Below are 26,726 nucleotides of genomic sequence, written 5' to 3' on the forward strand. Positions count from 1 at the left end.
GTTAACTTTAAAATTAAAATGTCACATATAGTTAAGTTCTCTTGATTATGTATCAAAAATACTATGAAAAGGAGGTTATATTCAATTCTTCTATAAATAAATGTGAACTTTTTGAAAATAGAACATAATTAGGTACAATAGTATATACATAAATATTGACATAAATTGAAACACACCAAACAAGGGTTAAAGAGTTAATCTTTTTACATACTGGATTATATACACAAGGGTTAACATAGATTATGATAAGTCACTATAAATCTCATTCCTTTTAAAGTCACTTTAGATAACCCATTAACTGGTCATAACATGATGAAAATCAGCCAAAAAAAGGGGAGTTGATGATATCATTACTGTTCACATGCATGAAATTAGATCAAAAGTGGGTGTGGCGACACTAATATTGATCACTTTCGTGGGATCAACAGGAAAAAAAGGGGATTAGTAAGTTGACACCAGTAGTGGTTACATGCTGAAAAGCAGGTCAAATATGGGGTGTGGTGACATCAACATGGGTCACATGTAGTGGTGGATTCAAAGGGAGCTTAGAGGGTGTACACCCCCTTTCATTGAAAAATATATAATTTTTTAGAATAAAATTGTCTACGAAATTGGCAGTAAATATACGTTTCTTTGTAATGATTCCCCCTTTCAAAAATCCTGGATCCCCCCTAACATGTGTATAATATTGAGAGAAAGAAAAAGTTGGCAAACACTAGTCATGACAGTATCCTTCATGTGCAAAACAACAGGTCTATACATATCTACTGTAAATAAGATTTAGTGACAATGTAATTCCTTATAAATATGATGAATGTCAGCTGAATAAAGGATAATTACAGAGTATTAAGGCAGTATTATACTAACTGATTCTACATAAAGCTGGGAGGGACAATCGATACCAATACTAGTTGTCAAAGTCATAATGCGGATTCATTTATATCCATGGAAACCAATTTTGGGGGATTTATGGAAAATTGTATTTTCATGGATATTTCATTATTTGTTTTCGTGGTTTTGTTAAAGTCGGCATACAACCTTTTGAAAATGTCTTCGTGGGACTTTGAAATAGTGGTTAACCTATAACCTTGAAATCTTTGAAAATTGGTATCCAATGTCTACGATTTCACCATAACTGATATAACCAGTTGTAAAATGTAGAACTGATTTTGGAAAATAAATAGGGAGAAAACATTGCACCTATTGTCTGGCATATATATATTTAACACGACTGAAATCAGGTCATTAATGATTATTGGGTCATGAAATAAATGTGTTCATTATAACATGTAAGTAATTAGGTCATGATTGATTTAAATAGAACACTAAATTAAACAAAGGAAGCCAGCTGGTTTCAATTAGTTGATTCGGTCTGTTGGACATCAAAACATTAACGAAATAAAAAGTTAGGAATTCCAGCCGAAAAAGGAGATCAACTATTTGTCTATTTCAGGTCATCATTGTCTTTAAAACTATTCTGACAAGAAAAAGGGAAAGTCAAGGAGGTTGCATAGTTGCATAAAAATTTGCACCATTTCTATGTATTTAAAAGTACTTTTCCTCATTATAAACCATGATATATGATATTTATAAGAATTGACATTTCGTGCATACAACTATGTATTATTAGACATTGGAATTATTTTTGAGTTTTATGTTATTTGACTCCTGTTGCACAGTTTGATTTAAATTTAAAATTTCAATTTCCAATTCACAGTGCAGACGTTTATTAATAATGACATTTTAGTATAACGATATATTGATATATTGCATAGTTTCATTTCACAGAAAGGAAATTTTTCGGTTAATTTTTGTAAAAGGAGTCACATTTTACATAAATCATAATAAAATATGGTAATGTCAAAGTTTTATTGCTTATTCATGCCTTAATTTGTCTTGTTTGAATCTTTTATTTGTGACCTATTCAGATCTTTAAGGTGATAAATTCTTATTTGTTGTCACCATCATAGTAGCATGCTTTACCTCATAAATCACATGTAAATCATGTGACATGCTGTTTACATGTAGCTCCTGTTCAACATATTGATCTTCATATAGTAATTAAGTCCAAGACAGAAATTTTCTCTGACTTGTGAAGGATTTAATTGGTTATTCAAACAAAAGAAATCTTCATTTTTGAAGCCATGTTGGCTATACATTTTTTTCTTATTTCAAATCCTGTACTTTTTAAAACAAATAGCAGCTATACTAACTTGGTAGGCAGAATAAAGAATATAATATTGTAAAGAAACAAATTATATATGCCTCCGTATGCACAACATGTGTTATTAGAATAATCTTCAATATGTGTGCTCTTGACCATAAACATTTGGTACATAGCGTTTGAAAGCATGAACAGCTTTAGAACCTTAATAGAACAGCCAAATTTGTCTAAGGTAAACCTTGCTTGAAGGAGCTGCAATCCTTAAGGTGCATTGAAAAACAAAGGATTAAACAGAACAGTGAGTACTGTAACTTAATTCCAAGAAGCTCTAAATCACAGTACTTCAGGAAAGTTCAGTGTGTTGACAACTTTTGCTTTGGAAGTTTAGCATAACAGACCTTTATAGGGGCTCTAAGAAGAGTTAAGAACTTTGTGGCCTCCTTTCAGATTTGTGAACACTGTTTGAGAAAAAAAGGAAAATTTTGTTGTTGTTTAGTCTTTGATTTTCAGTAGTGTGTTTTGTGGACATCTTTGTCTTTTCATATTTTTTCTTTTGACCATATGGTGTTGTCTGTCTGTCTTTAACTTGTGTTTTTTTTATTGTTCCTTTGTATTTTTCTTTCATCTTTTCAAACAAAGTCTGTAATCTGTGGTTATTCACATATTAGAGAATGGAGTTTTAAGTAGTCTTTATAAAATGGGGATGTTTTTGCCATTAATATGGTCAGACATAATTTATCATATTTCTGACTGGTTGCCCTCAGGTCCCCTACTGATCCTTAACTCTCATGATGGATTATAGATGTAAATTATATAGTCATATGTATCATTGTCCAGTCATTTTAACAAACTTAAACACTAAATCACATCAAGGTCATGTTTTTTTATTATCAATGGTGCAATAATTTAGTTCATATGTGAGAGGGGAGGGTATGCTTTTATCATACTTTTAAAGATTTACTTCAGGGATGGAAAAAAAAATATAAAAGCTGACTGCTGTTTTCAAAGTTTATTAGTAACATTTTAAACAGTCCCATTTTACTAGTTGGGATAAATTTCAGAACTTAATTATTATTTTTGGAGGAAAATGATAAGTCTTGGTAGATATTCATTTGTTCCATATACATATACATGATATAAAAGTAGTACTAAAAATTCAGGATTCTTAAGGATTGTTGAACTATATTTAATAGGAGGTACAGAATGTCATTACCAATGAAAGAATTCAATTTAGGATGTTTAGTGAACTAGTACCAAGTCTAATATTTACCGAACCTTTCATCTTGTGGCTTCCTGGTTCAGTTTGTATGTTATGTAAACTATAAGGTTAATCAGTTCACCAGTGTTTAAACAAAGATAGAGAGCATGCAAGAAAATTAGGTAGCACTACAGTATCTGAAGTTGATATGTAGTGATTTCTCCGATCATCTACTATTTATGAAAACAAAACTCCTCATGGGAAATAATATATATGATTTCTTCGGCAGGTGCTTGTCATTTTTGCAATCAAATCATGGGGTGAATTTTTTTTTGAGTAATTGATTTAACAGAAATTAAATAGTTCTTTGTCTTGTGCTGATAAATCCATTATCGTTTCCAGAACATCTTTAAGATGTTTATATTTGATAGAACTTCTCTGGTTTAAATTAGAAGCTTCTTAAGATGTAAACTTTAGATAGATGTCATTCTTAAAAGGCTTTTAAAAAACTCATTGAAAGCAGATGAGATACCAGAAGGGCTTTTGTTAGTTTTCTGAGACAGTAACCTCTGGCAGTGACCTTTTAGAAAGATTATGAAGTGCAAAAATTTAGGGATGACCTTGATATAAATAAAACATTTTTGAAAAAGCTTGGAAAATCTTCATGAAAATGGTTTCCAGAGCACTACAATAAGTAAACATTCCTGTAACCAAAAAAAGTAACTATAACATCAAATAGATCTACACAAGTATATATGCTTGCAGAAATGAACAAATTAAGGGCTACAGCATAGTGATAAACTGTAAGCAGAAGTAATCTTTAATAGCTTTTAGGATTCATAACAAATCATGATGGGAGGACTGATATCTTATGAAACTGGTTTAAAACTCTGCCACATATTCACATCGGCTATCTTCTAGCCAAGGAATTGCCAGTAGTTTTATGTCATATCTTAATGTTTTGATTGAATTTTTTAATGAGAATTTTGTGTCATATTGATATGACTGATCTTTGATAATCTCTGTTTAATATCATATTCACAACTTTTGAATCATGGCAATTTAAATGAGACATACTGTATGTACACCAGTATTTTGTTGAATGAAGAATTGTTTTGCACTTTAGAGGTATTAAACAAGACTTATAAATTTGTCCTTTGTAGAATGAATTTTTATTTTTACATCTAGATGTCTTTTGGGTATTAATGTTGCATCATTGAAGCATACTCCACATGTCCTTGTATTATAAATATTTAGGACTCCAGTTTTACATATACAATATTTTGAATATGAAAACCAGACTTAGCTCCTGTTCTATGCCTATTCAAGCATTAGTTTCTGGTTTATTGTTAGGCATTATAGAAATTATCCAGGTTATATTACTTAATTATACAGGAATTAAAACATTAACATGACTTTATGACAAGGGTTACATATTGATAATACATAAAAGTACAAAAGTTATTTTATTGATAGATCTAAGAAGGAAAAGGTTTCATTAAGTAATTAATCAAATTGCTTCACTCAGGGATAGTGTTATTTAGGCCTGTGGTAAATGATTTTCCATGTCAGATTTTTATTTACAAAAGGTCAGAAGTAAAGATATTTTATCAATATCGATGACATTAGTTTTGAATTTATGAATAACATTGATGTATATTTTGAATGGCATAGGGATAGATATTTGAATGATGTAGAGATCGATATTTGGAATGGCACAGGGCAAAATATTTTGTAAGGCTTAGACAGAATAGATATTTTTAAGGGCACAGGGATAGATATTGTAAATGGTACAGGGATAGTTATTTTGAAGGTTATAAGGATAGATACTTTGAATGGCACATGGATGGATATTATGAATGGCACAGGGATGGATATTTCGAAGGTCACAAGGATAGATATTTTGAATGGCACAGGGATGGGTATTATGAATGGCACAGGGATAGATATTTTGAAGGTCACAAGAATAGGTATTTTGAATGGCACTTATATCATAGTTTGAATGCTATAAAACTCAAATGTCCTACATGTTGATGAAAATGAATCTTTTACTCAAATGGGCAGGTAGATTTAACGACACTTACTCAATAGGGGAAATTGCAGCTTAAAGACACTTTATTAGATATTTTGCAACATGAATATCTTGAACAATAGACAGGTGTCCGTACAATATTTCAAGCTTTAAATTTGCCACATTTAAAATATGATTCATTCATTTAAAAATTCACAGGGAAGCTGACTTAAATATAATAAACTGTGCATCCTTTTCCTGACTTTTTGTTATTGTATTTTTTCAAATTTTCTCACGCATCGATTTTGTATTTGTTTAGTCATACCCTGACCGTAAACTGTTACTCTTGATTACTGATATGATCCAATTTGTTCTTCTATGTAAAACTTGTTTTCTTATGAATTATACATTATATTGATTCATGTCATATTTATAGTACTGTTAGGCAACCTTTTAATGTTATTGTCAAAGGATTTCCATCTGTTCTTATTAAACTAAAGCACCCCGCCCAGTGATAACAAGGGTGATCTTATTGTATAGAAAACTTGATAATAATATTAAAATCAATGTAAGACCATATGTTACCAAGGAAAATTCTGCAAGAGTTGTGTAATTTTGATTAACCAACGGTGTTATGAAATTGATTAGTTCTACTGGAAAACTGAATATTATGGCATTTGATTTGTAGAACAAAAACTTGATCACCCGACATTGTTACATTTATTTGTCATTTTTATTAGTTTATTGACTTTCAATGAATGTCATTAAAAATCTATAAAAGGAAGAAATTTGTCATTTGAAGTTTGAACAATTGTCCTCCAACACAAAGGAAGGTGTTGTAATGTGTAAAGGGAAACAACTCTTGATCCTTATAATAAAATGCATATATGCACCCAACTTAAATTTCTTTGTTAACCTTGATATTATTAACACCAGATTTATTTTAAAAAGTATTGAACTGAAATGTAAATAGTTTTATTAGGTAATATAAAACATAAGATCATTACAATGAGCTAATACAGATAATTCAGATCGAAGATAATAAATTTTATCTCAAAAGTATTGCATAATTGAGAAAACATGTAAAAGTTGTAAAATAGAATGCTTATCATGCTCTAAATGGACTTTCAACTGCCAGACAGTTTTATTGTGTATCTAAAATAGACCAATAATTTTATTACTGTATTTCAGGAAGAAATTAAGAATGCAAAAGTGTCACAAGAAGATGTAAATGTAAGTTAATAGGATTGAAATGTATACATGAATACACTACATGACGTATTTAGAAGAAGAAAAAATATAATATATAAATTAAACACTGCAAATATGATTGCATATCTTTTTATCAAAATATCAAAAGGCTACATGTGAAGAATTTGTTTGAAAAAATATCAAAACAAGCAAGCATTGAAAGAGACTACTAAAAAAACTTAACAATATACTGTATCAAGACAAAGCAGAATGAAAACAATATGTACCTGGTAGTAGTAGTCTGTGGTCACACATGTACATATGTTGAAATCAGACCAGAGTCTCATGGTTGTTTTTGACTGCTTTAATTTTACCACAGCTTACCAGTGTGTTGTATTGCACCAAATAGCATGGTAACACTAAACACTAAAACAAGCATGAAAGTAGTGTACAAAGGAGGGGATCTGACAATTACTTTTATATGACCACACAAGTTGTATTAACAGTAAAATTCTTAAGTTCTTTCAAAATTGTGTCAATTTTTGCATTCTATATAGTAGTTCTCAGAAGTAACAAACAATTACTTGAAAAGGTCAGATCTCAGACTAACAAACCATTACTTGAAAAGGTCAAAGGTAATGCCATTAAACAGAAAAGGTCAAACACCAAAATGTAAAAAAACAAAACTATGAAAGCTAAAAGGCAGAAAATAGCTAACCCAAAACAATAAAAAAACCGTTCTATTTTATGATAGCCTTAGTAGGAACAAAGAGTATAAGCACAGATAATATTTGAGTACCTTTATAGCAGTGACATTTTGTGGAGAGGAGCAAACTTTGTTATGTAATTAAAGAACTCATAAAAACAAAGATTTACAGAAACACTTATGTTCTCACGAATAAAAGACCCTTTTCACTAAATAATTTCTTGTAACATAAGGGGACTGAATATAAAGTTTCTGAATCAGCAAATCAGAACAAAAATATAGAAAAAAACAAGAAATAATCTCTTTTCAGATAAGACATTTAATAGTGCTGGCATGTTCTTTAATTTACTATGCATGTAAATCTTGTAACAGCATGCATTTAATGTGACCCTGACCTTATTTTCCGTCAGTGTAAATTGCAAAGATTTAAGTTTTATCACTAAAACAGCTGTATAGTAAACTGAAAGTCTATGTTTTATAATTGCAGGTATTTATAGAAGAACTGCTGCGAAAAGCCTCTACATTATAGACATGTGACAGTGTATTTAAAAATTGTCTCAGAGGCAGTGTAACTGGATTATGTGAGAACCAGTACATTTGTCTGAGGAAATGTGAATGAATTATGTGAGAAGCAGATTTTATTGTGTCATATGATCTCTTCAAGTATGAATGTGGATCAGTATGAGTGATCATGATTGGAATAGCTGACAAATTTTTTTAATTTTACGTTTAGTGGTGTTATCTGAAGTTTTTACGGCTTCTTTATGATTTTTATACATGCTAACTAGTCTAAACAAATACAGAGAGTAAAAATAGTAAAATATGATCAAAAAGATCCTTGTTCAATTTTTTTATATAGTATATTAATGTGCACATAAACAATTATAAGTCTTTCAGATTTTTTTAGTAGCTCCTGCATGCCTTAACTAAATTATCTGTAATTTCTTGATCAGTTGCAGAGTTTAATCATTTTGAAACATAAGCATCTGAGTCTTGAACAGAGATAAAACAAAAATATGAAGGATCAGAAAAACAAAAAAAGAGTCAAAGAATTAAAATTTAGGAAATGTAGTAGAAAGATGAGAATACAAAAATTTGAACATTTCTTCCTATTTCTATTCTTGGGAAAAGGAAAAAAAGGTTCCCTGTTCTGAATCCCAATCGTTTAATTGTATCGTTAATATTTTGAAATGAAAATATCATATTCAGTTTTATAATTAGTTTCAAGATGCGGCAATGGTTATCCCAATGATGAACAATGCACTATTTCTAAGTACCAAATTGTCTTGTTTCTATAGTAACTAAATGTGTATAGTACACAATGATTATTAAGTTCCACCTTTTCAATAGTATAAACTTTAAGGTGGAGTGGGAAGGGAACCTTTTATTAAATAACACTAAATCTTTTTCAATTGAATACTTTATAAACTCAGGATTTTAAAAAAACAGGAGAAATTCTCACTCCGTCCTATTGTATGTTCTATGAAGAGAGGGTTTATTACCATGATGCGTGTGTGCCAATTTATAATGAAATGTTTTATTTTTTGTTATTTAGGCTGTGTTGGAATATAAAGAGTGCTTGTGTTTGAAAAATGTAATTAATATAAAGATGGCAACAATTTTTTTGGTGTTTATATTATATTTTTATCCATTTCATCTTGTAAACATATTACCTTTGAATATACAGGTAGTGGACAAAAGTGAGTTCCCACTCAAAAAATGTCCTATCATTTCAACTAAAATCGATATTTTTCAAAAAAATAAAATTGAAGTAACTACATGACCGATTTATATAAAATAAATACATACCATAAGATGCAGAAATGTCTGAAGTTTTATTGCTTATTTGGCTATGGTTTTTGTGAAGATTGTTTTCATTTTCTGATGGGTTAACACATGCAAATTTTTACGATTTTATTTTGGTTAGAATGCATAGCAAACTTTTCCAGAAATATTTTTTTGTGTGTTCACCCCATCAGAATATAAAAGTTAGTCTGATTGATATTATGGCCAAACATACAAATAAATTTTAAACATTGCTACATCTTATGGTATTTATTTTATAAATTTCGCTCTTAAAGTTATAATGTATTTTTTTTTTTGAAAAATATCGATTTTAGTTGATATAATGGGACATTTTTTTAGTGGGAACTCACTTTTGTCCACTATCTGTATGTGTATTGTGTGTTTTTTTTTTTTATTAGATAGAAAAGAACTCTTATTTCTTTTAAACAAATAGTTTTATAAATAGGGTTTTGTGCCAAACTTTTATTCTTTTTTTTTGTGTTTCTTTTCAGAAGGAAATCCTTGTTTTTCTAATTCAATATGTTTAGATGACTCTCAGGTAAACAAAGCTTTTAGCCCATTAAACAACTTTTTGGCATTGAAAGATTACACAAATATTCTACCCATATGAGGTCAAATTAGAAACTACTTCAAGCAGCAAATAATTTAAAATAGAAATTTATATATTTGAAAATGAAGGACAGGAAAAACGAAAAATATGTTGTCTCTGAAAAAGGACCAAGGGGAGACAATTCAAGTTATTTCCCCTTGGATATATAAAAAGCAATTAAGGGTGGCATTTTTGTTATCTTCCTGAGAATGGTTATAAAAGTTAAATTTTGGATAACTTATTATTTTGTTCAGCTTTATTTTATTTAACAATAATTACTTGTGCTGGTGTTAATTTTTTTGGCATCCTAAGTTTATATTTTTCTTTGGTTTTTCTCCTTAACAATGCCATTACCAACATTTATGCAATATTTTTTGATCCCTTGATATTGATGAAGAGGAACTATTTTGTTCCATTTTAATGCTAGAGTTTTTTAGTAATTGTGTTCTAGTCACTAGTTTTGTGTGACCAATTTGATGATTCATTTGAACATTGTATGATATGTAGATTATCTAGTTTTGTGAATTTTTATCGATGAAATGTTCACATTTTATATTGCTAATTATAAGTACTGCAGTTGCAGGTTTCTATTAAAGGGAGAAGGAATTTGTTTATAATTTTTTTATTTATCATGTGGGTTTTTTATTTGATCATAGAGGCAGGGAAAAGGGAGGTAATCCTTTAACCAGAACAAACAATTTAATGTTTTTTTTGTTTTGGATGACAGCATATAATTATACATAAAAAGTTAGCTATGAACACTGTGCATTTCTGAAGACTCCAAAGGTAAAAAAAATGTCATAATAAACATGTATATTTATCTAGTGACCAAAGACAGGAATATTATGAAATTGCTTATGGTTCTTAAATACAAATACATCGTCTTTTAGAAATTTATTCATTGTGAAAGTTTAATCTTTTGGTTAATACCAAATTGTTTGTCTATAACTTTAGAAAATGTCCTATGTACATGATGCAAAAGTCTAAATTTCTTACACAAGTAGCAGTTTGGTAATTAATGTAAGCTGAGATCTTAAATCATTATTTGTGTTCACAACTACACCATGTATAAAGGTTCTCGAATTTAATGGTTGTTAAGCTTAATTTTGCATTTTAAAATTTTTTAACAAAATTCACTTATAGCATTTCATTTTGCATTTTTGCTTTTGCCATCAAATATTTAGTTGTATGACGTCTTAACTTTATCCGAATTGAAACTTTTTCAATGAATTACCTTTACAGAAGTTCTTTCATAGCTACGTTTAATATAAAAACTCAGGAATTATTTACCTGATAAATAATTTCTACTTTAATAATACAAAAGATTTTTTTTATTGTAAATGCTTCTATATGTTGTCGTTAAAAAGTAACAATCAAAATAAAAATATAAAATGTAATTTATGCAATAGCACCAAATTTTAAAACACCATTTATAAAAATATGATTTTTTTAAATATGAATGGATTATACCAGTGTTTTTTTAAGGTCATACCATAAGTCAAGTATAAAGTTAGTGTTCTTGGCATAGCATGGTTAAATGTCAACCTTGTAAGAGTTTTCAGTTTAAAGCAATACAAAAATAAACTGCTGTAAATACTTATTATTATTTTTATTAAACATCTCAAACACAAAATTGTTGGTTGATTTTTAGAATTTCTTTTTAATCTATTTTAAAACATGATGTAAGTCAGTTATCCTTAGGAGTGACTTATATGAGTCTTAAGGAATGCATACATATAAAAAGAGTTTGAAGATATCAAGGCGATAATCAAAACCAAAAGTTGATGAAAAACAATCAATATAAAAATAAAAAAGATTTAGTATGATTGCATATGAGACACTTCTCCACCAGAGACTAAATGACGTAGAAGTTATCAAATATAATTCACCGTACGGCCATCAACAATCAACAAAACCTATGATTAAAGACTCAAATTACAAATGTAAAACAATTCATTTGAGAAAACTAACAGCCTGATTTATGTACAAAACAAAAAACAAGTATGATATTTAGCAACAAATGACAACTACTAAATTACAGGCGCCTGACTTTGGACAGGTACATATTGAATGCAGTCAAATGATGACCAAACGAACAAAAAAAATGAATAAATGGAGAATGTGACCATGGGACAATGATGATGCCCCCTCTTGCATATAACGTTATAAAGGGGCATAACTCGGGAACGGTAAAAGTGACGCAACCCAAATTCAAACTTAATCTGTATTTTGTGGTAATAAGCATTATTTAAAGTTTCATAACATTTGGTTGAGGCTAACTCAGTTGGAGAACGGAAACCAATTTTGGGATGGACGTATGTATGAACAGAGAAGAGCAACACTTAATGCCCCCTCCAGTGACAGGGGGGCATAAATAAGAAGACAAACAAGTCCACAACACACCACAGAATAACAAACATTAGGCAGCAGAAAATGAAAAACAATTTACTTATATCTGTATGCAGATTTTCCTGAAATCGCAATAATTTATCTCGCATTTTAGTCCATTCTTCAAAAATCGCAATAATAAATGCACGCAATAATTTCTTAATTTACAGTATATTGTAGAATATCAGCTGCTCGACACAATATGAAGCCTTTTTGACTCATTCGCTGTGCTTATTGGACAAAAAGCTTCATATGGTGACTCACAGCTGATATTTTACAATATCAATATGCAGACAACCTGATAATCAGTATGTTGAAAATTTTCTGTGGTTTCCAATTTCTAGATCAATGAGATAAACACCATAGTTAAATGTGTTGTCAAACAATGGATTATTCAGTGAGATGACATTATTTATGTAGTTGATTGTTAAGTTTAAGGATAATACAAGCTTCTTTTCATTCTTCTCAAGACTCGCTTTTATAAAGTCTGACTCTCATAAAGAAAAGAATGTCAGCAAACATTGAATTGTCATTCCTTTGTAAATTTGAGTTGTTGAATTACTGACATATGTTTCCTTATATCGTACAGATGTGTCTTGAAACTGAACAAAACCAAAAAAGGATGATTTTGTTCAAGAAATAAAAACATTGTCATTTGAACTATTTTAAAAGTCCTATTCCTTTTGTCTCTGTGAATAAAATAAAAACAGTAGAATGATATTTTGTAAGTCTTAGATACTAACAGGTCATAGAAAATGATAATGTACGTGTCAGTTGTTACCTAGTGTCTTGTAACAAAAGTCTGTATAAAATTAATCAGGTTGACCTACATTATATGCATGAATAAGTAGATAACATGTTCAAACAAGGAATAATTTGAATCTGGAATAATTTTGAATTCTGGAAAATTGTTTAGAAATGTATGATGAAAATTAACCCAACTAAATAGGGTAAGTAATGCGTGCATGGCTAAGGTTACTTTCAGTTTCACTGATATTTCAGTATGAACTAACTAACCCCCTTAGCCATGCGCACATGGCTAACCCTATTTAGTTGGGTTAGTTTTCATCATACATTTCTTATCAATTTTCCAGAATTCATAATTATTCCACATTCAAATAATTCCTTGTTTTCAAGTCAATTTCTAAACAACTACTTATCATACAGGAATGATATTTTGTCAATTTTTCAAATACTGGATAATAACAGAGGAATTCATAAAAAGTAGGTTACCTTGATCTACATTTTACACATTAAAGACATGTTTAGTTATATGTTTAGGTCCAGCCAGATTCAAGCAACTATAAGAATTATAGGAGTAATATTTGTCACTGGATGTATCAAAGATAATACTATGGACTCATTTATTTTCGTGGACTAAGGAAAGATTGTATTTTCGTGGATATTTGATTTCCTGATTTTGGCAGTACTTAGAGATAGTAAGTTTATCATTCGTTAAACATTTAAATTTGTGGTTTGTACTCATGAATTCCACGAAAAATGTTGTCCAACTAATAACAAGGAATTCACAGTACCTGAAGTCTATGATAAAGGTGGGAACAAATGCTCTTCAATTTGATTGAATGGCTGGTTAAACATACTTTACAGTCCACCATGTCTCTTGTCATTGAACAAGTTATATTTTGTCATCCATAATTCAGTCACCTGTTTCATCATATTTGGGAAGAGTAATTCAGTCAATGTACCGGTTTACTGTGCATATTCATATAGCTTTGTCTTTTCACAATACCAAATCATCATTTCAAACTGATCAACTTGTGAATTAGTCCGTTGCTAGTGAAAGGTTGTTCATATGAAGCAAGTACAGTGTAATCAATACATTCCCACCATCCAATTTCTGTGCCTTATATTCATATTAGTAAAGATTTATTTTTGATGACGTAGTTGGTAATTTCCATCTTATCATTCATCTGGACAAAATACTTATTTAACCCTGCAGATATTTTTAACATCAGGTCAAAGCCAATCTCTGAGGAATCAAGATTTTTTCCTTTCACAAAAACTATTTTTCAACTTTAAATTCAGAATTTATTGCGTGCATTTTTTATTGTGATTTTTGAATATGGTACAAAAATGAGATTAATAAATATTTCATTCTTAGGAAAATCTCAATATAGATGTGTATCAGATATAAGAATCTGAGATTTTATTAACGTGATACTCACCAAATAGCATTATCCGCATTAATAAAAACCTTACAATAGTTTCTGAATTTACAGTATAAATGTATACTTAATACCTTATCAATTGATTTAAGGCATTATAAAACAAGTGTCGACAACTGATATCTTCACTATCAATTCAATGGGCTCCAGCATTACAGAAAAATACCAAATATCAAATACCACAAGTAAAAATAAAACAGACAACACCATGGCCAAAATAAACAAAAAACAGTTGACAAACAACAGTCAAATCACAAGAGAAAACTTAAAACTGAGCAACAACTGACTTAAAACTGCATTTGCCAGCATTACTGATCAATACTGTATTTATGTTGAGTCTTAAAGATAAGTTTTACATAAACAATGATTCATGTTAATGAGGTCAAAGTATAATGAACCCAGTCAGACATACGTGTACACCTAACTATCATTCCATAGACCAAATATGGTTCACCTTTTGCTTATAGAATCTACGAAACAGACCTAACCACTGAAATTTGACCAATGAACCATGAAAAAGAGATAAGTCATATTATCTCTGCCAGACAGACATGTAAACCTTACAATCATTCCCTACACCAAAATAAAGTTGACTTATTGATTATAGCATCTGAGAAACAGACCTAACCACAAAAACTAAACAGTGACCAATGAACCATGTAAATGAGGACATGGTCATATGAAACCTATAAGATGTACACCCATTATATACACCAAATTCATATAGTTGACCTATTGCTAATAGTATAGATGTGGACTTGACCACAAAATCTTAATATTGATCACTGATTCATGAAATGAGGTAAAGGTCAGGTGAACCCTGTCTGACAGACTGACAGACATGTAGACTCTGCAAGGATCCCATATATCAAATATAGTTATCTTATTACTCATAATTCATAATAAGTAAGACATTTACACAACTAAAAAACTTTAGTATATCTCTGAACCCTGAAAATGAGGTCATGGACTATTGACATATGAAAGACAGAAACTTCTTTATATAGGGCATCTGTATACAAGATATAAAGTATCCAGCTTACTATGGAGCATGGCTTTTGTTCATTGTTGAATACCATACGGTTACCTATAGTTGTTAACTTTTGTCATTTTGTTTCTGTTGGAGAGTTGTTTCATTGGCAATCATACCACTTCTTATTTTCTTAAGATTTTATACAAATAGTTTACACAATTATGCTGCTAAATTAGCTTTCCTATGTCTAGCATTCTGTGATGAAGGAAGGAGGAGAAAAACTAATACCCCTTCTTATTCATAGCATGGGGTATAATGATGATGATGGATGGAAAGAAAGTCCAGCAGCAAATTAAATGCATATTCAGGACAATAACATTTTAATGTAATGATTATTAACCCTGCTTTGTCCTCTACCAGCACACTGATCCGGATTTTTAACACGCTAGTTCACAAGGTAATAGTCCACAGGAAGACTTGTCACCCATTCTGGACACACTATTCTGACCCCAGCGGAAAAGTCTGACCCCAGCCGACCAGTCTTTTCTCTTCCTCCTTAATGCTGTGCGCTTAGCAGAGAAGCTGCAAATATTGATTTTAAAGTCTTTGGTTTGATTTGGCCAGGGTAAAATAAACTGTTGATACAGATATGTCCCTCCTGTGTAACCTAATGATAATTTAGCAATTGTCTATGATGGAGGCAGCATGGCCAAGTCTTACTTCCCTATCTATTGTTCCCAGTGTGAGAAAAAAAGTTTGATAACAACACAAAACATACAGAATAGAAACTTTAATTGTCTTCATTATTTTCCATACAAAATATCCATATAACTGAACAAATAAATTTAACTTTTACAGTGCATTCATTCTTCCTGAAGACTTATTGAATAACAAATGCTTGAATTTTTAAGCAAAATGTATACCTCACTTGGAATTTAGGTTCAAAATAGAAAAATAACAGGACTTTCACTCAAATTTTACAAATGACAACACTTCTGCATTTTTAAATGAAAAAAAAAATGTAATTACACAATTTTGCATAACGTAAAAGACACTGTTAAGGCAAAACATAAAACAAAGGTATGCATTTCAAATGGTACAAATCTCTGCCATGAACCATTTTCTTCATTAAAAAACACATGAAATTCTAATTTATCTTTAACCGTATTTAATGTTTTCAGCTGTATCGACAAGTAATGACAAACATCATATGTGTGTTTATATTTATTTTAAGAATAAAAAATTCTGAAATTAAGTATATTAAGTATTCTTGGATCTAAAATTTCACTTCTATTTACTGGTATAAATCTTGGTTTATATACACAGGCAGCCTTGCATTGCTCACCTAGCACAATTATCTAAATCATGATCTTCAGCTCAATGAACTTTTCAATCCATCAAGAATAATGCATCTTTATTCTTATTATGTACTATTTGTATAAAAACAGCAAAAAGTTTCAAATATTTAACAATATTCAGAAAAATACCGTAGGCAAGGATTTCTAATTGCCTGTCATAACCATGTTTGTCAGAACAATGACAAGAAATTTTGGCATTTTCATGAAATTTCCTACATTAAAGGGCTGATATCAAGTCAAGAATGATTTAACTGGGATAAAAATCAGTATATTACTTCTTTTCAAACAATTAAAAATATCCACATTGACAACAGACAAAGAAAAAGCAGACTGTGGTTTTAAAGAAGAGTCCAAAAGCCATAATTAGGTCATTAGGTTATAGTTATGTCAGCAGACATACTTTGAAAAGTGGGCATCCTAAGAATGATTCAGTCAACCTATTTTAAATTAGCCGAGCAAGATGTTTGGAAAACATTAAAGTCAATGAACGTACATACACTAAGTGATGGCAGTAAATAAACATGCCCTTTGGGCCTAGAGAACAAAAATGTATATTCCTCATCCCTTCACTTACATAGTGAAATACAAAAAAGCGCAATGAATAAAGAAAGAACACTGAGTTTATGGAATGATGTGATGCTTTAGTTGAAATTATTATACAGAATTAAAGTGCAGTTTAGCAAATTAATGAGGGTACAAAGTATAAGTAAATATAATATCAACAACCTATTTGTCTGGTGGTCTATACACACACAAACAGCAGAAACCATTCACCTGTTGCAATTATTCCATTAAAATGAATGTGGGAGGGTAGAAATGGAAGTTTTATTTTCGGAAAGAGGGTATGTGTCAGTTATGGTTGTATGCCCATTTGTTATATTCAAAATTACTCAAAGTATTTTGGTTCTGGGGCATTTTGGATGTTCCTTCCTTCCATACCACATCCATTCTACTGGAATGCCCAGACTAATTCTCCTATTATGTAGTGGCCTTTTATAACTTTTTATTTTAAAAAAAATGAACATACATTGAAATATAAAATGTTTAAATGAAACAGTCTGATAAATTATGTACCGTTACCAAACATTTATCGACCTGTCAGAGAAATCTTGATTTGAACATCTATCTGTTTTGAAAGAAAATTTACAAACACATGAATATATTCTGTTGTAGAATATGAAGGATAAGCCTTAGTCAAAAATACTAGCAGTGTAAATTTAGAACTTAATTTAATATTGCAAATGTTTATCAACTGACAATAATTCTATCAATTAATCAATGGGATTCATGTACATATGGTAGAATGGTACAAACAGAAATTAAAATGTATGTTACATAATTGTAAAGTTCAAATTGTCACATTTTTCACATTGATAAAACTGTTGCATTTCAATATTTCCAGATTTACAGTATAACATTTTCAACATACATGTAGTTCCCGTAAAAAGACGCCTGAATTTGTGCATTTTGATATTAATAATTGTAAAATGTTTTGTCCATATAAATAACCCTCTATATATCGAATATAAACTAATCATAAACAACATGATTTTTAATATATGAAATTAATATCCAAAGTGGAAAAAATTATTAATTAATGCAGAATTGATATTTCTCTCTAACTAAAAATTGATATCCAAATGGAAAAAATTATTAATTAATGCAGAATTGATATTTCTCTCTAACTAAAAATTGATATCCAAATCGAAAAAATTATTAATTAATGCAGAATTGATATTTCTCTCTAACTAATGTTGTGTTCTACCACATCTGCTTGAATATATAATCGAATACCATCGAGACTGACTGACTAGCAATTGCACCAATGATAAACCATGATGAAGTTGTAGAAAAAAACCTTTGATTTGTAAACATGCACCAAGAATCACGTATAAATTATCTCCCTTCTAACACCAACATATATACACAACATTCTAGCACTATTACCCTCATATACAAGCATGTTGAGGTATGGAACTTGATAAATTTTCATTCTTCTTCAGATTAATCATATTTGAATGTAATTGTGAAATAAATTCAGTATCATGGAATATTTAGTAAAACTGTACAGAAGGAATAGAATTAAGTACCCAATGCAACTAAAAACAAAAGAATATGAAAATCGCTAAACTGGCCATGTGTCATAATTGAATTTAATGACAGAAAGAGAGCTTATTGCTTGTACATCTATTACCGGGATTGGAATGTACATATACTCATAACTCATTACAATTAAAGAACAAAAAATACTTCTCTATAAACACTAAATAGGAAAATGTGAAAGAAAACATGTAGAGACATTTATTTGCTATTGGATTTACACGATTTTAAAATTTATGTTACGATTATCCAACTGAACTTCTGCCTCCTACATATGACTTGACAGATTAACTAGATTTTAGAGATTATGTTAAGATTACCCAACTGAAATAATATTTCTGCAATCTTATGAAGACAACCAGGTCTCCATCTTTCACCAACTTGACCAGTCCAAACTTATCAATGTGCAATAAGACTGTAATATTTTTAAAGAAATTGCCAACTATTTTACTTCAGTAATTGAGTAAGAATGTGACCTTATTACATGTTACACAGTATATTAAGCACTATCAAAACTATTTCACACGAGATCGTCCACAACATTTATTCATTACACATACACCCACGTATTCATCTAGAGATCACATTAACACCCATATTACATCATCTATATTTTAGTAACACAATAATCACATGACTGATTGTAATGGTAAGTAGATCCTATTTATAGTATTGATCACAGAAGAGTGATGACAAAATCTTCTTGCAATTTACTTCCTGGTTTCTTAATTGCTAAAAGTGATGTATTAGGATCATATCCAAAAGCTAATTGTTGTTGCTGATTTCCTGAAATGTACAAAACCAAATTCAAAATATAATATTTAAAGGATTTGGACATAAATAGTCATGTACACAAGTTTTTCAAGTCTCTAACAGTTCAATGAAAACTAATGCAAGAAAAAAAATTAAATGACAGTTAGATGGATTTTGAAAAAGGTAACAGAAGATAATAATTTATTTACAAAGATCTAATATAATATTAGGAGATGTGGTATGATTGTCAATGAGACAACTATCCATAAAGCTCAAAGGACAAAGATGTGAACAATTACAGGTCACCTTGCAACCTTCAACAAGGTGCATTAAATTCAATTTAATCTAAACAATATCTTTGAATTCATATGTAAAGAAGCAAATGTATCTGATGTAAGAATTTTTTTTTAAACCATGTCACTACTAACAAAAGTCAAAGCTGAACCTAAACCTATTTTTTCCAGATCACAAACGATACTATAAATTGGTTCAAATCAACTTAATATACTGCACACATAATAGATATAACCTTTGAACAATCTATAAAAGACATATATTATATACATGTCATACAAACCTATTTTAATTGCAACAGCATTCGGTTTTTTAAGGACTCCTAAAATTAATATTCTCTCTATCCATTCTTTTGTTTCAAAAATACCATTTTTATCTGCGTTACTAAAAATATAAAATAATACAGATGAATTCCTCTGAAATTTGGAAGAATATAACATGCAGTCAAACCTGGTTTAAAGGTCACCTCTATTAAGATAAAACCTGTCTTGTACAGTCACCCTTTTCATACAGCTGTAGCAATATCTTTGGATTTTGAACCTCAATTCAAAAGTCATCTCTCTTGCAACTAGAACGGTAGAAGTGATGCCACCAATATTCATACTCGATCTGTGTTATGTGGTTATAAGCATTGTGCATAAGTTTCATAACATTTGGTTGAGGCAAACTTAAGTTAGAGAACAGAAACCAATTTTGGGACGTACGGACGGATGGACGTACAGAAGGCCGGACGTACGGACGGACGGACGGACGTACAGAGGGACGATGGGTAAAACTTAATGCCCCCTCTGCTACGGAGGGGCATAAAAACAGTTTTCTCTAGTCCCAAGTTTGATCTCTATATGCAGGTTTGGCTGTAACCAATAATTCAAAAAGAATATGTGTCCATGAGACACCATGCCCCACTTGCACTAACATATTTTCATGTTTAGGACTTTTTGTAAACAATAAACACTAGCACATCATGGACAAACATGTGAGTAATCTATGTTTAAAATTTTACAACGAAAATCTCTGTATTAAAGTCTGTGGATTTTCTGCAAAAATCTTGGCTTAATTGCCACAGTCCCCATTTTCTATTAAATGCAATAAAACAAAATCTAGATCAATCCCTAATTTGGCATATATTCTAAATAGTTCACATCTTTTTAAAAAACAAGCATGTGTACTAAGTTTTCAGGCTGATGTGACAACAACTTCATGGTTAACTACCTTAAACCAAAACTTCATTCTACCTTAAACCAAACTTTTAACTTGCTACGGATGGACAGATCCACAGACAAAAAAACATAATGTTAAGCTATTATCATAGGCCGGGCAAAAAAAAGGAACTCATAGAAGTTCAGTTTGTAAATTTCTTTATTTCAATTTGCTATAATTAACTGTTGAGACAGGGATATGTCTTGCCTTAATGTAATTTTGATGGTAAAATACAAATGTCCAAAACCATTTCTTTAATATGTAATAAAATGATACCAATCCTGTTGAAACATATTCTAACAATAACAGCAATTGGAATGTGTAATGTTTAACATACTGTGAATTCATTAATATTCGTGGGATTTCATGGGTGAGGTTAAAGTACAAATTTTCTATAGGCTTGATTGCAGACTTTGGCAAAACGACGAAATCAAATATCCCAAAAAATAAATTTGTTTCTCACTTCAAGAAAATAAATGAATCCTCAGTACTGACAATTAATCTTACCTGTTAATTAACTTATTATTAGAAAATGAAAACTGTCGATGTAAATATTTCCCCTTTTGATATTGGAATGTATGATAATCATCTGCATATATATCACCACTAGCTTTACCCTGTAAATAAAACAAACTTTAGTCTTGGATTCATAAGATTAATTATTTGGTTCAAAGATACAAGGTAATAGATGTTTATCATATAAGGACGCACATGATTCACTTGACACATTTATATACTGTAAATTCAGAAATAAATTATTGCATGCATTCAATATTGCGAGTTTAATTTTTGCAATTTTAGGAAAAGCTGCATACAGATATATGTATCAGATAACAAAATGCGAGTTCTTGATATTGTGATGCTCAAGGAGTCGCATTATTCACATTAATAAAAACCTTGCAATAATTTCTGAATATACAGTATCTAATATTTACAACTAGAATGTATCCAGTTCTTTTTTCTGTCAGTAAGACTGTCTGCTAATAATCCAGAGTATCTAGTAGATATATAACAAACCTTTCTAAAATTGTCTGTTAATAAATTTTGAACTTATTAGAAACTAAGGTTTCAACTCCCTCAGGCAAAGTTGACCTTAGATGGATTTGGCTATTTTTTTAGGTCCTTTTTGGTAATATAGCTCTTCGACTGTTTCGGTTTTTATACATCCTTGGCTTTCAAATATTCTGCTTTGAGCATTCCTGATGAAGGTAAATCCAGAAAAGCGCTTCAGACGCATGAAATTTATAACATATTTTCATTTTTTAAAGCTTTTTTTTTTTTTTAAATATCTAGATTTTAAGCACAGACCATTTGAATATTTTTGAGTTATCTAAAGCTAGCAACAATTGATACAAAAGGAGACAGTTTTTAAGAGTTCATCATATTCAAAAACCTTCTCATTGGTTGTCATTTAGTCATATCTTTATGCAATCATTCTAATTATACCTTAAATTCTTATAACTTTTTTATTGAATTTAAACCATAACAAAAGAAATCTGTGGTCTTGTGGTAGTATGGGTTTAAAGCCCAAGCTTGTTCAAACCAAAAAAATAAAATTGGTATTTGCTGCTTCTCAGCTAAGCATGCGGCATTAAGGAGTAAGGGCAAAGACTGTTTGGCTGGGAGTCCTAATAATGTATCTTGGTAGGGTGACATGTCTTACTGCAGACTAATACCTTGTGAACTAGCACGTTAAAAATTCAGCTCATTGTATTGGTCTTGTACAAATCAGGGTTAATATTCATATTACAATAATATGTTCTCTTCCTGAATATGCATTTAATTTGCAGCTGGATGTTAAAAAGCCACCCATCATCATCATCATCATCATCATCATCATCATCAAACCCTTGCAAAAAGTTAACTGTATTTTTATATTTAGCTACTAAACCTATTATATCTATAAGATATTATATTATTACCTGTCTATCAAGACAAACAAACAATGTGATTGGATCATCATGCATCAGCCCTGACGACCTTCTCACTCTCATTTTTCTAGGTATGATGGAACCTCCTCTCTGGAATACTGGTATTTTTTCTAGTGGAGCATTTACATATACAGACTTTCCTCCCAAATATTTCTCTGCTGTTAATATGTCATACCAAACCTAATAAAAAAAATGTTAATCAAATAAATCCATGTACTGAATTACAGATAACAATGATTTAGATTTCTTGAAACATGGGTACAGCAATTTACGGTTTTCAGGGCACATGCTTTTGGCGTCGTGCATTAAAACAAATTAAACAATTATTTTTCTGTGAAAATTTGAGTATCTGTTTTCAAAGATAATTGGGTTATAATTTAATGTGTAAAAAGAATATGAAACATTCAAAAGCAACAATTTATCTATCAAGAATCAGTCATATATTAGTCTTTGATGCATGATTTCTTTTATTAACTGTTGTTATCTTTGAACTACCTGTCAGTAACTGTGTATAATCTCAGATCTGTACTAAGTGTCTTTTCTTGTTAGGGATGTATAAATACCCTGCCACGTCTGATCTATCAATGTCTGTGTTTTTGTTTAACCCGCCAGATTCTTTATGTGCCTGTCCCAAGTCAGGAGCCTGTAGTTCCGTGGTTGTTGTTGGTTCATGTCGGTCATATTTGTTTTTTGTAAATTGTTTTGTTATAGATTAGGCCATTAGTTTCCTCAATTGAACTGTTTCATATTTTGTATGTCGAGGCCTTTTATAGCCGACTACACGGCATGGGTTATTCTCATTGTTGAAGGCAGTACAGTTGCCTATAATTGCTTACATCCACTTCATTTGAACTTTGATGGATAGTTGTCTCAATGGCAATCATACCACATCTCCTTATTTTCATGTGACTTGTCATCAATCATTTCAATGAATGAACTACATGTAGGATACTCACATCATTAGCTCCAGGGAAATATACATTGGTACCAGTACCCCCTTGTTCTGTAATTGGTTTAACCAGTAATGATGGACCTAAAAATATAACAATGCATTCAGTAAAATGCTAGAATATTTTTTCAAAGCTCTATTAAAACATTCAGAAGTTTTTAAATAAAACCTGACCACTCAAGTAATAAATGAAATAATAACAGGCAATTTTAAATGTTTTTAATTGTGAAATGTTACTTAAACTTGCTATAGTGTTCATGATGACATTTTTTAAAGAGAAATAGAAACATACTGTTCTATTTTATTTTCATCTTTGGACCTTTTCAAAATAAATTTTTACTCAAGAGTTAAAATATTATATAAAAACCAGAAAATTACACAGTAAAAATAATACACAAATATGTTATCAAAACCCCAAAATCCATATCCACATTTTCTACAGTATAGAAACAGAACTCTTATTTCTCATGTATGATTGATCTTTTTAAGTTTTTTTTTAACTTTCTTGATGGCGCAAATGTATAGAAAAACAGTAAAGATGTAATTATTGGGTTAAAGCTGTGAAAGCTCAGGTTGTTTTATCAACTTAAGGGATTTTCATGTTTAATATATCTAGTGACATTAAGCCTCTAACAAAATACATGTACATTTTTTCCATTATAACCACTGGCAGGTTTTAAACTATGACTGCAAAAACCAAGAACTTTTCCACAAACCATAAAATTGTCATCCATCTATAAAATACTTTCTCAATATTACTTAACCGATATAAATTAGAAAAAAACATTAGTTCATACAAAAGATAATCAGCTTCTACGGCAAATTTGTAAAGTTATTGATAAGATAGAGAGGTGTCTTGTTTTTTTTAAACTATCTTGCAGGACACCAACAAAGATGCCAGCTTGATCAGGTAATCAAGTTTAAAGCACTCTAAACTGGTGACAAAAAATATCATTTACAAAGATTATGATTTGTAAAATGAAATTGGTAGTGGAACCAAAAACAACTTATGTTTTCTAAATTTAACCTTTTTTTCATATATAAAGTCTGCTAACAATTTTATTGGATTATGTAGCAGTGCCTTAGAAATCTCTCATTTTTGTTTACCTTAACCTACAACTTACCTATTAAGAATTGATCATCCATTTTAAATGTTAATTTATCTTCTGGATATTCAGCCCACAGCGGTTGCATGACTGGTCCACCATTTTTATAAGTATTATAGAAAACTGTATACCAATAGGGCAAGAATGTGTATCTTGCTCTGATGGCGTTCCTGACAATCTTCATGTTATTATCCGGTAATAAGTATGGCTCTCTACGTTTAGTGTCAATATGAGCATGAGATCTGAAGAATGGCTGGAATGCGGCTGCCTGCAAAGGTGATATAAATTGTATACTGTGTAGTAAATACTTGTTTAAAGTTATAAAATGTCTCAAAAAGTTGTTAAAGGGTTCTGGGGAACCCTGTATCTCACCTTTGATTGATGATGTCAGTATAAAAGTGGAATGTTGACTGTAAAAAGTGAATCAAATTATCTGTAAAATACAGAATTAAAAAAAAAAACTTAACTTTTTCTTATGATGTTACTTATCGATCAAGAAGATTTCAGAACAAACCATGAATGTAAACAAATCCCTCATGTCAACAAAAATTTAATCCTAGACTGTGTGTAAACGCTTTGTATGGCTTTTGCGATATAAATGTCGTAGGAAGAAATCAATTCAATTTCCTTAAGGGGTATGAATATTCCCTAAGGTGTCCAACATGTTAATCTTAATGTTAACAATTCCAACATGTCATACTGTAAACAAAATTATTTGGAACAATTTATATTTGCATTATTTATCTATTCATGAAAATTGCATAAATATATAGCTTGCACAAATGAGTTGCTTTACTGTTTTGGACTCTTGAATATCAAAGACATATGTCCAAAGAAGGATGACTTTCAAGCTCCTAGAACAAAACTTTGATGAAGAACAGCAATAAAAGCGCTGTTCCGTTGCTTTTTGTGTTTTTTTTTTGCTGTGTATGTACTGATTTTGTGTCATGGATGGATACCCCCATATCCTTTATTTTTCTATTGTATGAATTCACCTTTTAAGAATCTAAAGCATTCTGGGTAATATTTTTAAAAGTATACACCAAAACTTTGTGATTGGTTAAAATTTTCCTAAACAATGAAAATTAAACCAATATGTGACGTTATTTCAACTTAAGGGTACACACAATGAAACTCCACCTAGTCTTAAAATTCTAAAGCAGCAAATTACCAATGAGTGTGCACCATGTGTTATATTTCAAACTACTTACTTGCCACCATCTTGTTAGTAATTCTGGATCAGGATTTTTGAAGAAGCCACCAACATCAGCTCCAGAGAAAGTAATACCAACAAGATTTAATGATAACAACATAGGATTGGACACCTTGAGATGACTCCATTCTCCTATATTATCTCCTGTCCATACAGCACCTGAAAAACAAAATACCTAATTAACTAATTTTACCTATATATGTTTCATGTTGAAATCAATATACAGTAAAAACAGAAATTTTGCAACGTTTCTATTATTGAAAGAATTGTGACAGGAAGGTTTCACTAAAATAAAATCTCCTTTTAATTATTTGTATACAGCATTTCCTTAAATCGCAATAATAAATCTCACATTTATGTCCATTTTTCAAAACACTTTCTACAGAAATATTGTGACATAGGGTAATTGTTCCATTATAAAAACAAACAAATTATCAGCTAATTGTATACTATAGAAAAGATCATCTCGTTTTCTTACAAAAATAATTAATATACACCAGTTTCTATGAGCTATTAAAAATTCTGCTCTGATAACTCTTGATATAAATATTGCTCACATGAAACACAAATTTAACAAAAAGTTGCACCCAATGTATACCTCATTTAGTTA

At 30.3% G+C, this 26,726-nt stretch overlaps 2 protein-coding genes across 5 annotated transcripts in view; one reads left to right on the top strand and one right to left on the bottom strand.

Annotated features, from left to right (window-relative positions):
- The window catches only part of LOC127738669 (protein phosphatase 1 regulatory subunit 14B-like), a 45,030-nt gene extending 33,732 nt beyond the window's left edge, over positions 1–11,298 (top strand). For both annotated transcript variants that reach the window (XM_052249999.1, XM_052250000.1), the window contains 2 exons: positions 6,565–6,606; positions 7,758–11,298. In XM_052249999.1, the coding sequence (XP_052105959.1) occupies positions 6,565–6,606; positions 7,758–7,799 (84 nt within the window). In that variant the 3' untranslated portion in view covers positions 7,800–11,298. The remainder of the gene's footprint in view (positions 1–6,564; positions 6,607–7,757) is intronic.
- A 4,689-nt stretch (positions 11,299–15,987) lies between these two features.
- The window catches only part of LOC127738661 (neutral alpha-glucosidase AB-like), a 32,468-nt gene continuing 21,729 nt past the window's right edge, over positions 15,988–26,726 (bottom strand). For all 3 annotated transcript variants that reach the window (XM_052249989.1, XM_052249988.1, XM_052249990.1), the window contains exons 16-22: positions 26,115–26,275; positions 24,922–25,171; positions 23,805–23,881; positions 22,840–23,028; positions 21,425–21,534; positions 20,001–20,101; positions 15,988–19,456 (exon numbers count right to left, since the gene is read on the bottom strand). In XM_052249989.1, the coding sequence (XP_052105949.1) occupies positions 19,347–19,456; positions 20,001–20,101; positions 21,425–21,534; positions 22,840–23,028; positions 23,805–23,881; positions 24,922–25,171; positions 26,115–26,275 (998 nt within the window). In that variant the 3' untranslated portion in view covers positions 15,988–19,346. The remainder of the gene's footprint in view (positions 19,457–20,000; positions 20,102–21,424; positions 21,535–22,839; positions 23,029–23,804; positions 23,882–24,921; positions 25,172–26,114; positions 26,276–26,726) is intronic.

Source organism: Mytilus californianus, unplaced genomic scaffold (genome assembly GCF_021869535.1).
Source record: "Mytilus californianus isolate M0D057914Y unplaced genomic scaffold, xbMytCali1.0.p SCAF_4, whole genome shotgun sequence".
NCBI lineage: Eukaryota > Metazoa > Mollusca > Bivalvia > Mytilida > Mytilidae > Mytilus > Mytilus californianus.